Genomic DNA, 23,464 nt, shown 5'->3' on the forward strand with positions numbered 1-23,464 from the left:
TTGTGTTGCCAGACAGTCCTAAAAAAAGGACAAGCAGAGTTGAAATTAACTGTTTCTAAATGGATTTGTCAAGTGATTGTTCAAGCTTACGGTTTTAAAAAGGAAAATTTCAACTTTTTCATATTAAAGCGCACTCCACCAGGGCTGTTAGTGCTTTTTGGGCAGTGCATCACCAAGCCTCCATGGCTCAGATCTGCAAGGCTGTAACCTGGTCTTCAGTCCATACATTTACCAGATTCTATCAAGTAGATGTAAAAGGTCATGAGGATATCGCCTTTGGGCGCAGTGGACTGCAGTATAAGTCCTCTAGTCTCTTAAGTGCCCTACTTTTGCTGCCTCCCTCCCTTTTTAGTTGGCATTGCTATGGGACATCCCACATAGTAACTACTATGGCTCTGTGTCCTGTGATGTATGATAAGAAAATAGTATTTTTATAACGGCTTACCTGTAAAATCCTTTTCTTTGAAATACATTGTGGGACACGGAGGTCCCTCCATTCTTTGGTATACATGTGTATTGCTTTGCTACAAAACTGAGGTACTCACAGTAGTGGGAGAGATTATATAGGGAGTGCACTTTTTGTCTTAGTACATGCCAGTGTCCATCACTTGAAAGTGGCCTATAACCCACATAGTAACTACTATGGGTCTGTGTCCGGTGATGTACTTCAAAGAAAAGTTTTTTTTTTTTTACAGGTAAGCTCCCCCCACTTTACTTCCTCTTTAATTGCTCTCACTACTTAAAAGCGACTGCTCAGATACGAAAAACTGACTTTTTGTTTGTGTTGCTGGAAAAGCCTTAGAAAGGGTCAGGTAGCATCAAAATCTACTGTTGCTAAGTAGATTCGTCAAGTGATTAGTCAGGCTTATGGCCTGAAAGGAAGAGTTCCTCCCTTTTAAGATTAAAGTGCACTCTACCCGGGCAGTCAGTGACTTCATGGGCAGTGCATCACCAAGCCTCTGTGGCTCAGATTTGCAAGGCCGCTACTTGCTCCTCAGTACATACATTCACAAGATTTTATCAAATTTATGTACGATGGCAGGAGGACACTGCCTTCAGGCGCAATGTGCTGCAAGCAGCAGTATAGGTCCTCATGCCTGGAAGTGGCTATTTGCTTTGTGTCTCCCTCCCCTCAGGTGGCATTGCTTTGGAACATCCCACCATAGTTATTACCATGGTGCTCTGTGTCCTACGAGGTATGCCAAGAAAAGGATTTTACAGGTAAGCTGTTATAAAAATCCTATTTTCTTTGCTTGGTATTCGAGTGGCATTGCCAGACTTGCCAAAGTCTGAGCAGGCCAGTGTGCGAGTAAAATGGCCACATCTGCTCATTGTTGGATGGGCTTATCCTTTACCTACCAGTATGCATTTTCTAAGGGTAGATGTGAAAATAAAGCAGACTGCCTGGAGAAAACCCACATGTACACTAGAACACATGCAGAATTCCACTCAGCTGTTATAAAAATTGTTTTTAGACTGTATTGGTATGTAAGGTTCTCTTTTCATTGCAGAAAAGCGATGTCGAGTCTAAAGAACGTATGCATGTATATCTTCGTGTGCGACCACTTACTGCATCTGAGATTGCGCAAAATGAATCGCAGGTGAGTGATGAAAAGCACGCTGGCTGCACTATGTAAACCGTAGCTGAATATATATGTTTAAATTATAAATATTTGAAATGATTTCTGTACTTGGAGACATGGAGAGGCAGACCTTATTGACCACCTTATGAAAAATAGTTGGCTTAAATCACTATCCCAGAACATGTAGCAAGCAAATTTTAGGTTTCAGTCTCACTGGCACTTTCAAACCTGCAGTTGTGTGTATCCAGGATCTGATTGGACACTCGAAACGTGGCTAAAAGCATGTAAACACAGCTAAACATGCTTTTAACTACTTCCCGTCTGCGCACTGTACATTTAATGTGGGCTGATGGCACAGGCAGGCTGGATCACGTATATGTACCGTCATCCATGCACCTGCCACCTGCTAAGCCAAGCGGTCACTGGCGACAGTGGAATTTTGTCAACAGGCCCCAGCCAATGTTTTATGGCTGAGACCTGCTGATCAGATGTACCTAATCGGCACACCAAGTCCTGTACACACACACACGCACACGCGCAACCTGACTGTTTCTTCTGGAGGAACAAAATGCTAGATCTGTTAGGGAAAGTAGAACATATTACACTTGTTAGGCAAACTGTTAACCCCTTTGATGGAAACACCTACCCAGCCAGTTTTAATACAAGGTACAGTATTATATCTGATCACTATTGTCAGTATAGTGTACTGTAGAGCTGCACAATTATTTGTTAAAAGAATCGTGATCTCAATTCAACCGCTCTGGCAATCTCTATTGCAGTTTGCCATTCTTTCATATAAGAAGTGGAGAGACTTATCTGCTCACTCAGCTGTCAAGAGAAAACATCTGGCAGTCTGACAAGTTTTTAAAATGAAACATTGTAACCAACTATTCCTTCTTAGATCAAAGGGAAACATCTGTGTGTAAAGAAAAAAATCCAAGAAGTCTGCCAAGTTTTTAAACAACTGTAAATGCAGGAAGTTTAACCACTTAGAGTCTAAATCTTTTTCTGACACTTGTTTCAAAAGTTAAAAATCAGTATTTTTTTTTTGCTGTAAAATTACTTGGAACCCCCAAATATATATATAATCTCAGATACCCTAAGGAATAAAATGTCAATTGCTGCAATATTTTATGTCCCACTGTATTTGCCCACTGGTCTTTCAAACCTTAATTTTTTGGGGAAAAAATACACTTCCATAAATAATAAAATGAAATGGTAAAGTTTGCCCAATTTTTGTTTTAATGTGAAAGATGATATTATGCGAGAGAATTTCTTCTAAGCAAAAAAAAATTGTGATTCTCATTTTAGCCATAATTGTGCAGCTCTAGTGTAGTGCTCACCAAGGGTGTTGGTGCCAGATTATCCGACACCCTATCACAGTCCTATTACAAGTCGCTACTGCTGTTATTAGTATACGATTATAGCTGCGTATATTCCAGTGTATAGATATACCATCGTTTGTATGTGTATTATATGTGTGTGTGTGTGTGTGTGTGTGTGTAAATAATTTAACACGCTCACAAAAGTGAGTACACCCCTCACATTTTTGTAAATATTTTATTAAGAAATGACACTTTGCTACATTGTAAAGTAGTGTGTAAATTTGCTGTCCCCTCATAACTCAACACATGGCCATTAATGTCTAAGCTGCTGGCAACAAATGTGAGTACACCCCTAACTGAAAATGTCCAAATTAGGCCCAAAGCGTCAATATTTTGTGTGGCCACCATTTATTTTCCAGCGCTGCCTTAACCCACTTGGGCATGGAGTTCACCAGAGCTTCACAGGTTGCCACTGGAGTACTCTTCCACTCCTCCATAACAACATTGCGGAGCTGGTGGATGTTAGAAACCTTGCGCTCCTCCACCTTCCGTTTGAGGACGCTCAATAGGTTTAGATCTGGAGACGTACTTGGCCAGTCCATCACCTTTTACCCTCAGCTTCTTTAGCAAGGCAGTGGTCATCTTGGAAGTGTGTTTATGTTGGAATACTGCCCTGCAGCCCAGTCTCCGAAAGGAAAGGATCATGCTCTGCTTCAGTATGTTTTAGTACATGATGGCATTCATGGTTCCCTCAATGAACTGTAGCTCCCCAGTGCTGCCAGCACTCATGCAGCCCCAGACCATGACACTCCCACCACCATGCTTGACTATAGGCAAGTGACACTTGTCTTTGTACTCCTCTCCTGGTTGCCTCAACACATGCTTGATACCATCTAAACCAAATAAGTTTATCTTGGTCTCATCAGACCACAGGACATGCATGGTTCCATTAATCCATGTTCTTAGTCTGCTTATCTTCAGCAAACTGTGGGCTTTCTTGTTCATCTTTAGAAGAGGCTTTCTTCTGGGACGATAGCCATGCAGACCAATTTGATGCAGCGAGGTCTTTGCCATGGGGTGCCATGTTGAAGTGACCTGTATGAGAGAGTGGGGGCGATAACACCAAATTTATTACACATGAGACCTTGTAACACTAACGAGTCGCATGACACCGGGGAGGGAATGTGGCTAATTGGGCCCACAAAGTGGTGAAGTCCTCTGAGAATTATAAGGGTGAATTTACACTTTCACTGCGTGAGATCAGAGGAGCCGAATTGATTCAATGCTCCAGTCACTATACGTTGTGTGCTGCTAAAGGACAGTATGATTCAGCACATTGCACTGCCATTTGGACATGCTGCACTTTATCACAGCTCTAGGCTGCATTGCAGTGTGAATGGGACACATAGGAAACCATTTTTTTCCTGTGTATCCCTACTCTAACAGAAGTTTTACCCTGCGGTAAAATGTCGGTCACCGCCCATAGTTGGAATTGGCCTTCAACACTAAACACAGAAGTGCTAGTTTGAATGGGGCCTGAATGAAGTTAGATCTGCATACACATTCCAGACCAGTGAATCAGTTGCTGTAACCACTAAATCAGTAAGATGGCCACAACCAATTTTCAGCAGAGTTCAACAATGGCCAACTCCATATTTCCTTGATAGAAATGATGCCAGTATTTTGAACTTTATGTTCTAACATGATGTTTGGGGGTGTTTGTTGTTTTTTTATTTATTTATTAATTTTTCTTCTCTTTCAGGATTGCGTCAGCATCCCAGATGCCTGCAGTGTACTAGTGAAGGCACCACACAATTCACAGGCTTGTCGGCTAAGCGAGAAAGGCGGTGGTTCAGTGGCTCAAAAATTCACCTTTACTCATGTAAGAATTGAATAAAGTCTGCGGTATCAACTTCATATGTTCTGATAAAAATGTGTTTGATAAAGGCTGTTCGCCCTGTTATAATCCATAGCAACAATTCTAAAAAAAAATCCCTGAACTGTCCTTACAATTAAAATTTTAGTTCACTATATAATTGTTTTTTTTTTAAATTTTTTTTTTTTTTGGCTTACTTCACCTCACAGCTATTCCTTGTTGTCTTTATTCAGATGTTCCTGTTGCTTTGACAAAGAAGGAAAAAAAAAAACAAAAAAAAAAAACTGATGCACCTAGAAGTGCCTGGCACTTCCATATAGTGTCATCGCCCCTCCCCCCAATACATGCATATCGTAGGCCACCTCACTTCAACTACAAGCTTACATCCGCAAAGTACTTGTAGTTGATTCATTCATGCAACTCTGAATAAATTACACAACCATGTGGGTGGAGCCCCCCACACAACTGCGCTCTTTTTTTCAAAAAGTGACAGCTAGTATGGGGCTCTTCTCCCTCTACTGCTGTCACAGGGAGAGCGTAAATGAGCAAGCTGCTGCTGCAGCAGTGGGAACATGTTCCATCCTAAAAATGGGTGTAACATGTTCCCCAAAGGAGAATTTATTCTTTATCCCCCTAGGTGCTGATGGTATGCAAATATACAGGCTGTTAGGGAGTGGGCCTTCCTGCTAAGAGGCCACGTATTTGCATACTAATTAGGAGACCCAGCTTTGCTGAGAGTGCGCACTCCTGACAGTTGCTAACTGAGTTCCTGATTGCAAGAAGCTTTCCGATCATGTAACCTCCGTGACAGTCAATTGTGGCTTTCACATGATCACAAGCCCCACCTCTAGCCATCTGAAATCTCTTAAAGGGCCAGGAGGCACCGGCGCAAAGGGGTTAAAACCTTTTATTTGGAAACGAGAAATTTCCTGAGCCAAGTGCATTTTGTTTCTCATATTTAACAATCGGGTAGAAATTACCTATATCTGTTTTAAAATAATTGTCCCAGATGTGAAGGACTCTAGTCTGAAATCCTAATATTTTAGCTGGATGCCGTACAATGCGCATGTGTGTCCTAACCAAATTCTTATGTCTTTTTGCATGTGTTTTTTATTTTTTATTTCTAACAGGTATTTGGCCCTGAGACCACACAGAGTCAGTTTTTTGAGGGTACTATTAGGAAACAAATGATTGATTTTATGAAAGGTCAGAATCGCTTGATTTTTACATATGGTGTTACCAATGCTGGAAAAACATTTACATTCCAAGGTAATCTACTTTTATCTGCTATAATTTGTGATTACTGTTGAATTGTGTTGCTGTGTGAATTGTGGCAGATGGTTCCCTGTGTTTGCAGTTCCCAAAATACTGATGTAAAAATAAAAAAAACGCAAAGAGCCATCAAGGGTGCCATGGCAAAATGCCATATAGACCTTATACATTCAAGCAATGAAAGGGTTAATGTTTGTGTACAGAGAGAAGGGCGAGAGATCACTCGCACCTCTCCATTAATTCTTAATGGCACCCCCACTCATCCATCAATTGCATGTACATTTTCACCCACTAAAACGCATGGTACTGCAGTTCCATGGATTTTGGTAGGACGCAATTTAAAAATCATGCCAGCACCCTTCCTTTTTTTATTTTTTTGTGTTTGTGTGTTTTCAATGAGCATAGAGTAGCCAAAGGAATCCTCAGACTTGTGTGCCCCAGGATTGTGCCTTGACTGATTGAATTTTTTTTGAAAAATGCTGCTTTACATGATGCCAGACTTGATTTCTCTGTGGTTGCATTCATTACATAATAATAATAATAATAATAATAATAATAATAATAATAGTTTTTTCCTCACTATAAACAGATTGTTAGATTTCATTTTCATAGGTTCTCATTTTAAGTCACTTTGTTGTTTTACCACTAGATGCTGCTATAAAGCCACCAATTCTTATGTCCTGTGTTCTCAAGACCAGAAACTGCATAGTTTTAGGCCTCATTCACACTGACACCCTGATTATTATTAATAATTTTATTTTAAAGTGGAGTTCCACCCATTTTAAAAGTCGGCAGCTACAAAAAGTGTAGCTGCTGACATTCAGACACTCACCCGTCCAGCGATGCGGGCGCACGACGCCCTGCTCCTCTCGGCAGCGCCGGCATTCTAACTGGGCGCCCAGCTATGGTTTCACAGCCGGGCACTCACTGTGCATTGCGCGAGCCATGCACCAAGCTGTGAATGGCCTGGCAAATTTTGGGACCTGTGACGTGTCCCAGAAGATTGCAGGTACATTGCAGTGTGAGGAGAGAAGAGCCAGGAGCAGTGAGTTACCAATCTGTGTAGTGTACTGCACTAACACCACAGTAAAGAGAAGCTGTCAAAGCGCCCCCCCCCCAATAGCAGGTGTCACCCAAAAGTCGCCACAACATTTCACATTAAATGTGCATCTGTCACCCATCAGTGCTCGCAAAAGGCACCTGTCACTGTTAGACTGCCGTCAGCGGTGCACCTGTCACCCATCCGTGACCCTCATCTGTCACCATCAGAGACTACCACCAGTGACTGTCACCTGTCACATACCAGTGACCGTGACCCTCACCCGTCGCACAGCCGATCAGAAAAAATGTCCAAAGGATTCTATACAAGTGAGGAGGCATTCCAGATCCTCTCCATGACTGGTGAGAGCAGCGGGGAGTTCTCATCAGATTCAAATGCCAATTCCGATTGTGAATCAAATTCAGCATTTGAACTGATCGATAGTAGTAGATCTGCAAATTGGAAAGAATGGATCCCTCCTAAACGAGCATGGTGCTCTGGAAACCAGGCAGGCACCAGCTATATACCCCAGGATCAAATTCCCAGGCCCAGTATCAGCGCTGCCGCATCAAATGGCAGCACAGGAACTTCAAATCCCCCCCAACTACCAGCACTGGAGTGCCATGTCCTCTCAAGAGCCAGGGCTGCTACATACCTCCCAGATGGTCTTGCCAATCCGACATGGCTGCCTTCTGACTCAGGATCAGCAAGAATTCCCCCCCCCGCACAGCCAGGTGTGCAGGCCAATACCCAAAATGTTTCAGCAGTTGATTGTTTGTTTTTATTTTTGCCTGACCCTTTGCTGCAACTCATTGTGGACCGGACCAATTTATATGCCCAGCAGCATATTGCCAACAACCCCCAATCATCATATGCCGCGCCCGTTTGAGTGGAGAAGTTTGACTCTGGAGGAGTTCAAATTGTTTATGGGCCTCACTATAAACATGGGGCTTGCCAAAAAAAATAAAAATTGAAGCACATGCCTATTGGTCCACTAACCCCATCACCACATGCCCATTTATTCTTCTGTAATGTCCATGTCCCGAGATGATGATGCGCTTTCTTCATTTCAGTGACAACACCCAGTGCCCTCCCCACAATCATCCAAATTATGACAAATTATATAAAATTCGCCCACTCATTAATTTTTCCCAACGATTTGCAGAACTCTATGTCCCTGAAAAGGCATATATGTGTAGATGAGTCCCTGGTACCCTTTTTAGGCCATTGCAACCATTCCTAGCAAAAGGGCCACATACGGAGTGAAATTTTATAAGGTTTGCGAGAGTCATGGGATATCTGTATGCATTCCGCATATACGAAGGAAAAGGTTCCCAGCTCCAGCCCCCTGAGTGCCTGGCCTACATGGGCACAACTGGTAAAATTGTATGGGACCTGGCATACCCACTGCTGAAGAAAGGTTACCACATATACCTGGATAACTTCTACACCAGCCTGCTCCTTTTCAAACACCTATACCTTGCAGAAACCCTGGCTTGTGGAACCTCCACAAAGAGAATAGGAAGGGCTTCCCACAAGAGTTACTAAATAAGCAATTGCGAAGGGGAGAAAGAGAGCAACTTTGAGATGCAACAAGGTGCTGGCCTTGAGGTGGAAGGATACCAGGAATGTGTACATTATGTTTACCATCCATGATGACACTACAGTTGAAGTTCAGAGAAGACGAGGTCCCATTGTAAAGCCAACATGTGTACAAGATTACAATCTGTATGGGGGGGTGGATTTCAATGACCAAATGCTTCAGCCCTACTTGGCAACCTACCTGTCCTCCACACCACTGACACAACGTACATGGAGCCTAATTTAATGCAATCTTTTAACAGGTACACAGTGTAACCGGCAAACTTGCCTTTCAGCACGGATCAGTAGAGGGATTGCACACATCCTTTTCCACCAATTGTGGGTGGGTAGAGGGTTCTCAGAGAGGTGATCCAGCCATGTGCAAGGTTAAGGACTTCCTGTACATGTTTATTTGGTCAGCAAAATGGCAACAGACAAGGATTCCCACGCAGGGGTAGAAAACGGAGCAAAGCAAAAGTCCATTAAACAAAATTTAAGCCTCCTGGCTAAAAATAGACCTCACTGAGTCTGCTTCAGTCCTACAGGCATGTTCCCTCACAGCCTGCTTCCTTCTCTCTCAGCACCACCACTGATTCTACTGGGGTAAGTCAAAATTATACCCCAGGTGAAGGAGCAAGGTGTGGCCAGTCTTTAACCCCTTGCTGCCTACAGACCTTTCACTGTCACTCATTTATCTTAAGACCTGCAATATCCTGTGTGGCAGATACACCCCTTGTATCACTGACAGTGTATCTCTATCTCGGTCATGTGATGGAGAGCTGATCCTGCTGGCTCCTAATCATTGACCAGTGACAGCTTGATCTCAGTGCTGGCAGTGTGCTGTGTAGGCATGTTGCAGCCACAATGCTGGTAAGCAACAATGAAGCTCAGGTAGGTGGCTAGACCTCAGTACTCACAGAACCCAGATAGCTGGGTAGAAGCTAGAGGTCAGCTGGTCGGGCAAGCCAAAGGAGATCAACGACTGCTTGCTGGGCTACTGTGGCAAGGAGGCTCTATTGCGCAAACTCACGTACCTGTATGTGATTTTGTCAATAGCCACTGGGAGCGATCGTGCACTGATTGGCACCAAGGGGAGCCAATAGGCGGGCCCAGTGGATAAAATGTCTGCTGACCACCTGCGATAACTCTTCAGAGACAGAACAGCGGTCTGCTTGTTTACATCGGCAGACCGCTGTCAGGCATGGACACTGTGATCTAGTGTTTCTGCTAATCCGGAACACAGATCAGTGTTCCGCCAACAATTTATTTTTTATTTTTTTCCAAATGTCGTTTAATAAAAACTCCACAAGGGGGTGGGACCCAGGTAATAAAGAGATCACGAATAATCCATAGTAAACATACTCTTAAATTCAAAACCATAGTATGTCAAAGTGCTCGATGGGTGTTTACAACTTGATTCAATAGTTGGTATATAGAATTTACAGTAGGTACAATTCTTAATTTCTCATATTTGTGTAACGTTCAGTTAATCAACTTTGTGTCCTGATCATAGGTCACCCAATCCAATCTACCTTTTTTTTTTTCCCCTCCTGTTTATCTAGCGCTGTGAGAAATAAATCTTCCATTTTTATTATTTTCTCTAACCATATCAATATTGCCGGGGGTGGTGTTGTTTCTACAAGAGAGGGATACGTGATTTAGCAGCATTAAGTAGGTGTCTTTTGATAGATTTCTTGTAGGCTTTCGCCGGTATGTTCGATGCATGTAGTAAGAAACACTGGGTCTAGTGGTATCTCTCACTCGGGGAATCCCTGGGTGACCTTGTGAACTGTTTTCCACCAACAAATTTTTGCTGTCAGACTTTCCGTTTGCGTGTACACAAGTCCGTCGCACTAAAGTCAACACGTGCTTGGAATCAAGTACGAGCCGGAAGTGCTCAGTCTTGTAAAACTAGTGTTCGTAATGGAGATATCGCGTACGTCACTACGTTCATTATTGTTGGCCAACTTTTGTGTGGCCGTGTGTATGCAAGACAAGTTGGAGCCAACAACTGTGGAACAAAAATCCATGGTTTTGTTGTCTGAAAGTCCGATCGGGTGTACGGGGCATAAAACTTTATCCACAGGGATAGTTGCAGGCTTTTTATATACCTAGCATAAAATTCCTGGAACTTTATAGCACCTGGACAGCCAATACTGGTGCATACATTTACCAGAATAGTTGTCAATATTGCATGATTTCTCTTCTATTTCTGTTCTGATGGCTACTCCTTAATTTTTGAATTTATTCTAATTTTCCTTCCCAGAGAAACTATTTTTGGGACAATTAGAGGGGATCTTTCCTAATGGGGACACAGAGAAATGTACAGTAAATGTAACAAATCTATCTAGCCCCAAACCCTTTGGTTTCTTTTGTCGGGAGTGCATGGCTAACAGTGACACTGTCAATCAATAGAGAGAGCCAGAACTCAACCAGTCGTCTACTTTAGGATATTTTGCAAGTACAATGTACAAATATGCTGAATAAACCATAACACCCTAGATGCGTACACTCTACAGATAACCGTGAGCAGACGGGGAAGTCTCTTCCCCCCCCCCCCCCCCTTAACTTGTCTGGGAATTTATTAACCAAGGATGCCAGCTTCTTGGGCATTGTCAGTGCGGGGTAATGGGTCTTTAGGTGAATCCCAGCTTCTGAACCTGTTTCTGCAGATACAGTGGGGATCGACAGTTTGGACACCCCAGGTAAAAATGTGTATTCATGTGCATAACAAAGCCAAGGAAAGTTGGAAAAGTCTCCAAATGGAGTCAAATTACAGATTAGACATTCTTATATGTCAAAAAAAGTTAGGTTTTATTTTCATCATTTACACTTTCAAAATTACAGAAAACAAAAAAATGGCATCTGCAAAAGTTTGGGCACCCTGCAGACTTTATAGCATGCACTGCCCCCTTTGCAAAGCTGAGACCTGCCAGTGTCGTGGATTGTTCTCATTCATTGTTTTGGAAGACCAAGTGATGCCAATCTCAAAGGTTTTAAATGGCCAGACTCATCTGACCTTGCCCCAACAATCAGCACCATGGGTTCTTCTAAGCAGTTGTCTAGAAAACTGAAACTGAAAATAGTTGACGCTCACAAAGCTGGAGAAGACTATAAAAAGATAGCAAAGCGTTTTTCAGATGTCAATATCCTCTGTTCGGAATGTAATTAAGTAGGGGTGCACCGAATGGGTTTTTTGGTGCCGAAACCGATACCGAAAATGAAAAATACACTAGGCCGAAAACTGAAACCGAAACAGCACCGATACCGAAAATGACTGTTTTTAAAAAATATTTTCATACAGCAGATGGTCAGAGACTGGGGACATTACAGGAGCTGGTCAGACTGCAGGCATGGTACAGGAGCTATAAAATAAAGAGTCAACCAGCGCTAAACACAATAAAACAAGTGAAAAAAGTGAAAAAAATGCAGCTAGAATACTATAGGTCAAAATACCAAATCCCACGTTACAAAGTAAAAAAGTAACAGTACAGCGCAAATAAATAATAATATATAAAAAGTCCATAAAATGAAAAATAGATGAATAATGGATGCAGTGATCAGGAAGAATCCGCTTGTGCAGTGTGTCTTCAATCAATATAACAAGTGACGATGTGATCCCTTCACCATTGAACAAGTTGGACTCTCACCTCAACTAATGGACCCCTGATATATCAGACAGGTCAAAAACACATGTTCCCATCAAGGGTAGATCATAATATTTCAGCAGACCAAACGGAAGTACTCCCAGGAAAGATCCTCCTCCGTGTCATCAGATCAATATGATTTCATGTATAAATATAAAGAACAAGCAAGTCTAGTGCTCTCCGCTGATGAAGTCCCGCCTACTCTTTGGGACGCAACGCGTACGGACCACGTGACTCGCGCCGTGACGTCATCCGCAGGCTAACACACTGATCCACGCATGGTATTCGTTTCTTTGCTTGGCACTCAGCACTGGAGATAAGTGCTTACAAATGTGAGTGTAATTTCTCTTTACTTGCTTTTAAAATAAATTTATATCAACGGAGAGCACTAGATTTGCTTGTTCCTTATATTTATACATGAAATCATATTGATCTGATGACACGGAGGAGGATCTTTCCTGGGAGTACTTCTGTTTGGTCTGCTGAAATCTTATGATCTACCCTTGATGGGAACATGTGTTTTTGACCTGTCTGATATATCAGGGGTCCATTAGTTGAGGTGAGAGTCCAACTTGTTCAATGGTGAAGGGATCACATCGTCACTTGTTATATTGATTGAAGACACTGCACAAGCGGATTCTTCCTGATCACTGCATCTATTATTCATCTATTTTTCATTTTATGGACTTTTTATATTATTTATTTGCGCTGTACTGTTACTTTTTTTACATGGTACAGGAGCTGGTCAGAGACTGCAGGCATGGTACAGGAGCTGGTCAGAGACTGCAGGCATGGTACAGGAGCTGGTCAGAGACTGGGGATATGGTACAAGAGCTGGTCAGAGACTGGGGATATGGTACAGGAGCTGGTCAGAGACTGGGGATATGGTACAGGAGCTGGTCAGAGACTGCAGGCATGGTACAGGAGATCAAAGCAGCCTCACCAGTTCCCCCTCAGATGCAGCCTGCCTGATAAAAATACATGCACAGTGTTTTCCATGTATTCCAATGGCTTTAGTTCACACCATGCAGTCAGTTTCCGGTGTGGAAACTGACTGCATGGTGTGAACTAGAGCCATTGGAATACATGGAAAACACTGTGCATGCATTTTGTGCAAAAAAAAAATTAAAAAAGCACACGGAACTTCATCTGGTGTGAACTGGCCCCAAGCAAGCTACCTGGTTCCGTTCCAACAGACTTCTATTGGGAATGCTCATATCGTTACCTCTACTAGCAATAACTTAACCCTTGCCCATGCTATCACATGGTGATAAAAAAACTAGCTGGGTGAAAATCAAGATTATTTTTATATGGTCAATAAAGTGAGTACAGCCTTTGTCCTGTGACCTGGTTTATATAGCATGGCTCCATTCACACTAGTGGCCAGAGGTAGATAGTCTCAGAGGCAAACAAATGGCTTTTGGATGCAGCAGCACTGTGGGCACAAAAAACTTGATTTAGCTGCGGACAAAACTCTGCAATGCTTGCCCTGGGCACACTCTTTCCCCCCTTATGCAGTGTCTAAATGCAGCCTCACCCATGCCCGGATCTGTGCGGTGATCTCCGTGTGTCACGGAGCTGTGCATTGAATTTCCCGGGCGGCTGCAGTAACAATGTCCCGCCTCCTGTAATCACGTCACGCTGATTCAATGTCCCGCCATTGGATCAGTGTACCGTCTGTCACAGGAGGCGGGACATTGTTACTGCAGCCGCCCGGGCAATTCAATGCACAGCTCCGTGACACACGGAGATCACCGCACTGTCGGGCAGGAGGAGGGAGGACTGAGGACAGAAGACTGGGGACGAGCCAGGAAAACACCCCTGCAATGGGCGGCACCAGGGGGCGGAGCCCCGCACAGGCCCCACCCCCATTTTCGGCCCCATTATCGGCAAGATTTTCCTTTCGGCATTTTGCTGAAAACACCATTTTCGGCCAATATGTTTCGGCAGCCGAAATTTCGGTGCATCCCTATAATTAAGAAATGGCAGTCATCAGGAACAGTGGAAGTTAAAGCAAGATCTGGAAGACCAAGAAAAATATCAGACAGAACAGCACGCAGGATTGTGAGAAAAGCAATTCAAAACCCACGTTTGACTGCACGATCCCTCCAGAATGATCTGTCAGACACTGTAGTTGTGGTACACTATTCCACTATAAAGAGATACTTGTACAAATATGGTCGTCATGGAAGAGTCATCAGAAGAAAACCTCATCTACGTCCTCACCACAAAAATCAGTGTTTTAACTTTGCAAATGAACATATAAACAAGCTTGAGGCATTTTGGAAACAAGTTCTGTGGACCGATGAGATTAAAATAGAACTTTTTGGCTGGAATGAGCAAAGGTATGTTTGGAGAAGAGGGCACAGAATTTAAAAGCACCTCTGTCCAACTGTTAAGCATGGGGGTGGATCAATCATGCTTTGGGGTTGTATTGCAGCCAGTGGCACAGGGAACATTTCATGAGTAGAAGGAAAAATGGATTCAATAAAATTTCGGCAAATTTTGGATGGTAACTTGATGCCATCTGTGAAAAAGCTGAAGTTAAATAGAGGATGGCTTCTACAAATGGATAATGATCCTAAACACACCTCAAAATCCACGGGGGATTACATCAAGAGGCGTAAACTGAAGGTTTTACCATGGTCTTCACAATCTCCTGACCTCAACATTATTGAAAATCTATGGATAGACCTTAAAAGAGCAGTGTGTGACACAGCCCAGAAATCTCAAAGAACTGGAACGCTTTTGTAAGGAAGAATGGGCAAAGATACCTCAAACAAGAATTGAAAGACTCTTGGCTGGCTACAAAAAGTGTTTACAAGCTGTGATACTTGCCAAAGGGGGCAGTACAAGATATTAACTCTGCAGGGTGCCCAAACTTTTGCAGACACCTTTTTTTTTTTTTTTTTTTTTTTTTTTTTTTTTTTTTTTTTGTTTTCTGTCATTTTGAAAGTGTAACTGATGGAAATAAAATCTAACTTTTTTTTGACATATTATAAGAAAGTCTCATCTGTAATTTAATGCCATTTGGAGATTTTTCCATCTTTCCTTGGCTTCGTTATGCACATTAATACACATTTTTACCTGGTGTGCCCAAACTTTCGATCCCCACTGTACTTCATTGCTTCCCTGACAAATGCCCTCCTAAAAACTTTCACTGAGTTTTGGTACAGGCCCCCCCCCCCCCCCCCCCCAACCTTACTGGTGCTGCTCTACCAATTGAATCCGCCTGTCCATAGAGGAAAGTGGGCTATGTCCGTAATTTTCTCTTTTGTTCATTGACGGGCACAACACTTCCATTCTTGAACTTGGGGTTATATTACCACCTTCAACCAACTGCTCTGCTACAGGCAGCTCTTCTTCCCTTCCCCTTATTTTTTTTTTTTTTTTTTTATGCTTAGTCTAGAAGGACCTGGTTCCTTTGGTTCCTATTTTTATTTATTTTTTTAAAAAAAAAAAATTTTTTTTTTTTTGTTTGTTTTGCTCTTCATCTGCAATCAACTGCTGAGCTGGATATCATAGATCCTGGTAGTCTCCCAAGCCTGGCCACCAAGCCCGCGCAGACCTGAGCTCCATGCTGCGACGAGCCCCATCCTGGACCGGGGCGGCTGATGGGCTGTATGCTTCACATGACCAGGCATCTGATGACTGGATCACAGTGTCACCGTGGCTGTGGGGCATGACGGATGTGGATATTCTGGGCTCCTGTCTCAATTGGAAGGTGCAGAGATTTGTGACCAAAACAAAGGATGCCTTGGCGGATGCTTCAGACGTGCTGGTGGCTCTGTGGAGACATTATCGGCTCATTTATGCCTTCCCTTCTCTCAAGCTACTCCCTCGTCTGCGCAGGGTAGAGGCTGAGAGGATACTGGTTATTGTAATCACGCCAGATTGGCCTCGGGGGTCCATGGCACGCCGAGGTGGTACGGATGGTGGCAGACACCCCTTGGCAGCTGCCAATGCAGGAGGACCTCCTGTCCCAGGGACCGATATTCCACCCTGCTTTACCGTCTCTGGCTTTGACAGCCTGGTTATTTGAAAGCCAGGGGCTGAGAGACCGGGGGTTGCTGGTTTCTGTGATTCCCACTATGTTAAAGGCGCATAAGTACACTTTACGGAGGATTTATTGCACCTGGAAGGCTTGCATCTCACATCTTACATCCGCGGTCCTATTTCGTATCTAAGATCCTTGCGTTCCTGCAGCGGGGGGTTGATCTGGCTTTGAAGCTGGCTTTGAGCACTATCAAGGGGCAAATATCGGCTCTGGCTATCCTCCTATTTTTATTTTTTTCATCGGCAGTTGGCTGCGTACTTTTGTTCAATGGGTTTGGCATGTGGCTCCCCCCATTTTAAGCTTGCCACTGTTTCCGTGGGATCTAAACCTGGTGCTCTCAGTACTTCAGAAGCCACCGTTTGAGAACATTAGGGAGATCCCCCTTGCTCACACGCTCTCAAAAGGTTGTCTTTCTTCTAGTGGCTATTACATCCGCTCAGCGAGTTTTTGAGCTGGCGGCCTTGTCGTGTAATTCTCCCTATTTGGTTCTCCAAAGGGTAAGGTAGTGCTGCGTCCATATCCCTCGTTTCTTCCTAAGGTGGTATCTGAATTTCATCTAAACGAGGACATTTTCCTTCCTTGTGTCCTCAACTGTTTCACCCCAAGGAGGTTGCCTTTCACTCTTTGGATGTGGTTTGTGCTCTCTGTGTGTATCTGTCGGTTACGGCTCCCTTTCAGAAGTCAGATTTGCTGTTTGTAAATGTGGATGGCCTGAGGAAGGGTCTGGCGGCCTCTTCAGTCACTATTTCTCGTTGGATCAGACAGACTATTGTTCAGGCTTATGCCATTAGTGCCCCCCTTTCCCATTATGGTGCATTAGTGCTTCCTGGGCCTTTCGACATCAGGCGCCTGTTTCTCAAGTGTGTAAGGCGGCTACCTGGTTGTCCGTGCACACTTTCACAAAGTTTTACAGGGTGGCTATTTCGGCATCTTCGGATGCATGTTTCGGCCTGCAAAGATTTTCAGGCAGCTGTCTGAGGTTTTGCCTACCCTTATGGGTGGAGGTTTTGGTGGAGGTTATTTTTTTGTGTTCCCACCCCTCATTGTGGCACTGCTTTGAGATATCCCTAAGATCAAGAATGGAAGTGCTCTGTCCGTCAATGAACGAAAGTGAAAACTGGATTTTTTTTTTTTTTTTTTTTTTTTTTTTCTTCTACTCACTGTAAAATCCCTTTTCTGAGTTCATTGATGGACACAGCACCCACCCCTCCTGTTTTGTGTTTGTACTGCTTTTGTAACAAACTGAGCTGCCTGTAGGAGGTTACTACCAGTAAGGACTGCCTCCAGGCGGTGCGGTGCTTTGTTCTCTTTTTTTTCTGCTTAATCCTACTCTTGATGGTGATATAATAATCCTAAAGTGAAGAATGGAAGTGCTGTGTCAGTCAATGAACTCGGAGAAAGGGATTTTATGGTGAGTAGAAAAGAAATCCCGTTATTCAGGTCATGGTTTTTTTGTTTGTTGCTTTGTAACACTTTTGTAGTATTTATTATTATTATTATTTTTTATTTCAGGTACAAAATGTGATGTAGGCATCCTACCAAGATCAATGGAAATGCTTTTTAATACTATTGAAGGAAAAGTCTATTCCAAGATGGACATAAAACCTCACAGATGCAGAGACTATATAAGGCTGACCAAAGAGCAGATAAAAACAGAAGTTGCATTCAAAAATAGTGTACTCCGTCACACAAAAGAGGTATATTGTACGATGGCTGATGTGGTACATTCCCTTTTAATCCAGGGCTTGGCTATCTTTTAGCCTTCATGTGACCTTTCACCTCTAACTCCTTGAACCAAAAAAAAAGTTTTCAGTATAAATCTTGTAAATACTGTACATTTTGATAATTTAAGTCGACTTAAGCCACACTAGGGGTGTGTTTTTTTATTTTTATTTTTTTTTTTTTCTTCTAATTTTCACGGGAATAAAAAACTGACTGCTTCGATCAGAGGTGCTGTCTTAACCAGGCAAATTAGTTCAGCAAATTTTCTCCTCTGCTGAGCTGTTGTGTTTTTACACTCTGATCAGCGCTCTCTGCCATTGGCTGAGTTGGTCGGCTGCTGGGTTTCTAGCATGTACGTTTGGCAGAAGCCGGCTGAACAGACCAACGTACACACGGGCCAAATGACCGCCTGGGTTTTTCTTCTTTTTATTTATTTTTTTCCCCTGGCTGTCTCATGACATTCGCCCATGTGTATGGGGCTTTAATGTGCCTCAAATACCTGCTGGAGCCTTAAAAACTTGCAGCCGTGGCCCACTGTGAAAGATCTGACTCTTCTGGAAGGTGATAGAGCTTTCTGCTAACTCCACCATCCAGGAAAACTTAAAGCATTGTCCCTTACAAGTGGGTTGATGGGAGTCTTGTCCTATTTAATGCAGAAATCAATTTACCTTTAAGATATATGTCCTTGTTTGTGTTGCTCATTATTCTGTGCTGTTATTTTTATACAGGTGATACCTTATCTAAAGCTACAAATGATTGTAGTTCAAGTCATCGTTTGATGCCAGCTATGTTCTTACAGCTTGAGCTATTTATGTAATTTACCCTTTTGAAATCTTTGTTTATAGCACTGTCACTTTCACAGAGATTAATTTCAGAAAACTGACCTTCGGTCCTTCTTTGAAGGATTAACGTGGTTGTAAATCTGAAACCTTAAACTTGCCAGTCTACCTCACAGCAAAGCAGCAGAAGCTATCTGCCCTCAGTCTGGCCAAAACAAGGAGCAGCCAATCATCTAAAAATCCTCTCTGCTTTCCTATAGTGAAAAACCCGACACAAAAAAATTTGTGTCGCCACACCTCCTCTCCTGTAACTGACAGACTAATTAGACTTGTGCGTGAGAGAAGGGGCGTGTGTCCTGCAACCATCCGCACAGATAGCTATCAAAATGAAGTGAAATCAATTCTCCTCAAACACTAGGCAGCATTTGAGGCAAAGGGGTTGCAGAATTTTTATAGCGGGAGGAAGCCAACAAATGGTGGGAATGGTACATAGTAGACACTTATCTGTGCTTATCTCTGCTAAAAGAGGAGGTTGAGACATGCTTTCACTGCCTCATTATCAACAGAGACAAACAGCCTCACACAGATTTAACCCCACATCTGCCAGCGAGAGAGCTGAGAAGGAGGATCACAACCCCTCAGTGGCTGGTCACTTTTACTGTAATGCCCTACTTTCAAGTAGTAGTTACACAGTAAAAGTGCCCAGTCATTGAGGGTTTAATTGTGATCCTCCTGCTCGGCTCCCTCCCTGGCAACTGTGGGATTAAATCTGTGTGAGGCTGTTTGCTTGTTGATGATGGCAGCAAAAGCATCCCCCCCCATTTAGGAACACAAGTCTTGTGTCCTGTACAGTTTTGGTACTGCATGCTGTAAAGCAAGGCATGCTAGGTATAAGGGGTATATATCCAATCCTCCTGTATGCGACAGGGTGACCAGACTGTATCTGAATTTCTTGTGTCTTTTATTGTACTCCAAGAAATACTTACACATATGCCTAACACAGTTGTCAGGCAACAGAAAGCTAAATTATCAGCCAAGTTTAAAGTGGTTGTAAACCTCATGTTCAACAATTACAGAAGACATGCACCATGTCTTAGCCTTTTATTTACAAATCAAAAGCACGTTAGTTGTACCTGCATTTTCTTATCCCTGTGATTGTCACAGCCCACTGAAAAACTCCAGTCCGTGGGTGTGTCTAGGGGGGCAAGACTTCGGGAGGCAGAGTCCTGACATCATAGCACACCCCTCCCATCTGTACACTCCTCCCTTCACCCAGCAATCACACTAGCTCAGGGTGAATGCCAATCCAGAGACTGAAATCACTTCTCCTCAAACACAGGGCAGCATATAAAGGCACAGGGGTGCAGACTTTCATAGCATACAGCGGAAACTGCCAACTCACTCATCTCTGCTAACCCCAGTATAAGTAGTGGCGCACCCGGCATTAGAGTGAGAGTGAGCTTTGAGTCACATCAGAAGAACAACAGAGGGGCAAAAGAGCGAGAAGATAGCGGAGGAGACCCGGCAGAAGACAGTGGACAAAGGGAGAAGAACCGCAGAGGTAGATGTCAGCGGGGGAGGCAAGCAAGCTGGAGAGGCCTCCCTGCCCCCCAACCCCCATCCCAATGTTGAGGGCATGCGGCCTGGTATGGTTCGGGGTGGGGGGGTCGGTCGCTCATCCCCTCCCCCTTTCCTGACCTGCTGGGCTGTGTGCTCGGATAAGGGTCTGGTATGGATTTTTGGGGGAAATTCCAACGCCATATTTTCGGAGTGGGGGTTCGCCTGGTATGCTCTTGGAGGGGGAACCATGCCGTGTGGGGGTGGTTTTTTTATTTTTTTATTTTTTCCATTGTGCGTGGAGTTCCCCCTAAAGTCAAAGTCTGATCCCTGTTCATTGGAGTCGGATGCATGTTGAACTTCAAGTCGCAAGGCAAAGTCGGATCCAAAGTGGTACGATTGTCGTGTCGTACCACTGTGAACCCGGCCTAAGACTAGCAAAAAAACTTGCTGAGCAGAAGGGTTATACTTGGGCTGGTTTACAATTTTACTGTTTTTCAATTGTACTGCCACCTTCAGGGTTGACAATCTGAATTGCGGTGTGCCTCAACGGCTATGAAAGAGACTTTCGAGAATTTTGTATTCTGTGTTTTGTATATTCTATTGATGGGTTTCTTACATCTAAACTATACTCTTATTAGGTTGATCCTCATTGTAGCATTAGGAGCAACAATAGCGCTACCTCTGCAGACACTACAGACCTGCTCACTGATGACGGTAATGTATCCAGTTTTATATATTGGGAAAGTAAATTTTGTTCGCAGTTTTTAGCTCATTTGCACAGTGCAGCACCACGACTTTTTAAATGGTTTTCTGCACATCTTGTGTTGGGGGCATTTCTGAATATCTCTAATGGCAGGAATATGCTAGTCATAGTATATATTATGAAGATATTTGGCCCTACTTCTCCTATATCAGTGCCTACCTCCCTTCATATCCCAGCGCCCCCAAACAAACATAGTTATCATTTGTTTTTTTTGTTTTTTACATCTCGGGATAGGAAGGTGAGGGAAAATGTCACCAATGGGTACGCAGACAAAAAGCCATTGTTGGAAGTGTAGTGAAGGGCTAGAACTTTGACAAGGTTTGTTTGACTGTTCCTATCGCAGAGACAACTGTGTCCCTTCGATCCTCATAAGGAAGGAGTATGGATGTTTGCTTATAGTAACCGGTTTCCTTATTTTTGCTATCCATGTATGGTGGGGGTTTTTTTTTTCTTTTTTTTTTTTAACTGCCCTGAAATCTGGAGTTTGGGTGCTTTAAACTGGCCAGGTTTAGTTTTTTTGTGTGCCAGAACTCTGTTTGTTTTCTTGCGTTTTTTGGGTTACTGTGGTCTATTTTAGTGGAGTTGTTTTTGTTGCAACGGATGCTTTTGGCATCTTTTTGGAGTGATTTTGTTTTAAATTTCCCTATAGGCATCGGAGGACTCTCCTCCCGTAATCTATCTGAGTTTGAAGAACGGTTAAGAGAATCTGAAGGTTTCAGCCTGGATGTGGATGAGGCAACAAAGTTTTCCGTTTGGGTTTCATTCTGTGAAATTTATAACGAGTGCATTTATGACCTTTTGGATCCTGTATCGGGTGACAAATTTTATAAACGGAAAACTCTAAAGCTTGCTCAAGACCTTAAAGGGTTCTCTTTTGTTAAAGGTAAGCAGGTCTCCTAGCATATGTAAACCCCAGCCATGGACATTTGAAATATCTGTTCAAAATAGTGGGGGAGGTAATCTATAGTTCTAACATACATTCTGGTAATATGTGACCAAATATAAAGTTGTACTTGCAAAAATGTACTTGGAAAATTGCTTCTTTATTTGAAGCAATAATGTGTGTAATATGTATACAAATACAGTAATGTTTATATGACTGTCCTGTTGGAATTTTAATTGAAACGTTTTCTGCAGATCTCCAGTGGATACAGGTTTCCAATGCAAAAGAGGCATGCAGAATTCTGGCTTTGGGGAAAAAATTCCAAAGTATTGCTTTTACTAAGCTAAATAGTTCATCAAGCAGAAGGTAGGCCGCTTCTAAACATTGTCTATTCTGTTTTTGGGTATACTGACACTTGGGTTATCGTATTCAAATGTTGTTGACCTTCAGGGTCCCATTTAGATATGGTGGCCACAATGTCTGAGTATTAGAGTCCTTGATTTGTGTGCGTGGTTTTTGGTTAGAAAAAGGAAAGTTTTATAATCCTTGTGTTTTTTTTTATATTTTTTGCACTGTGTTCTAGTGGTGAGATTTACCTTGGCTGTCTTCCTTGAGACACAACATGGTATTTCCCATCTTAGACAGTTGTCATTTGAAGATCTCCGTCCTCCTTCCTCTTCTTTTTCATTGAAATCTGCCTTGCTGTCAGTGGTCACCAGGACAAACTAAAAACAAATTGCAACTTCCTTTTTAATGTTCTGACACATTTCTAGGGGCTACTGGTTGTCATTACATTTCATTCTCTATTATCCACAGGCTTTTCTGTTTTTGTCATTGTCTTCCTTGCATATGGTTTCAGAAGTAAAAGGAGATGCCTTAATTCTCAATTCTTTTTTTTCTATTTTTTTTTTTTTCAGTCACAGTATATTTACGGTTCGCCTATTAAAAATTGAAGACGTGGAAGTTCCACGAGTGGTCAGAGTCAGTGAGTAAGTATAGAGACAAAAAAAGTAAAGCTCACAGCACAAAATGAGTGGTCTCTGCCGCAGATCACTTTTATCAGTGGCAGAGAGGTGCCTCCACGGTCTTCTGCGCTGCTTACTGGAGCCGCTGCTACCGACTGCTCCATTGGGTCCTCTCCCCTGTGAGACCGGATGCCGAGTGATGGAAAGATGGCCCCCACTCTGCTCCATAACCTTGAATGACGGAAGCGACGTCAAATGTCTGTTCCGCCCAATGCTCTTAAAGGGGGAACTTTTTTATTTTATTTTATTTTTTATTTTTTTTATTGCATTTAAGTCTAAATGAGATCTGAAGTCTTTTTAACCCCAGATCTTACATTTAAGAGGTCCTCTCATGGTTTTTTTTCTATTACAA

General features: G+C 43.0%; 1 protein-coding gene across 3 annotated transcripts in view; it reads left to right on the forward strand.

Moving 5' to 3' along the window:
• The window catches only part of KIF20B (kinesin family member 20B), a 171,720-nt gene that overhangs the window by 22,945 nt on the left and 125,311 nt on the right, over positions 1-23,464 (forward strand). For all 3 annotated transcript variants that reach the window (XM_077454201.1, XM_077454199.1, XM_077454200.1), the window contains exons 3-10: positions 1,512-1,601; positions 4,671-4,790; positions 5,915-6,053; positions 17,893-18,077; positions 21,080-21,155; positions 21,854-22,087; positions 22,342-22,453; positions 23,005-23,076. In XM_077454201.1, the coding sequence (XP_077310327.1) occupies positions 1,512-1,601; positions 4,671-4,790; positions 5,915-6,053; positions 17,893-18,077; positions 21,080-21,155; positions 21,854-22,087; positions 22,342-22,453; positions 23,005-23,076 (1,028 nt within the window). The remainder of the gene's footprint in view (positions 1-1,511; positions 1,602-4,670; positions 4,791-5,914; positions 6,054-17,892; positions 18,078-21,079; positions 21,156-21,853; positions 22,088-22,341; positions 22,454-23,004; positions 23,077-23,464) is intronic.

Source organism: Lithobates pipiens, unplaced genomic scaffold, assembly GCF_037356315.1.
Source record: "Lithobates pipiens isolate NorthernLeopardFrog02 unplaced genomic scaffold, aLitPip1_a1.2 Scaffold_25, whole genome shotgun sequence".
Lineage (NCBI taxonomy): Eukaryota > Metazoa > Chordata > Amphibia > Anura > Ranidae > Lithobates > Lithobates pipiens.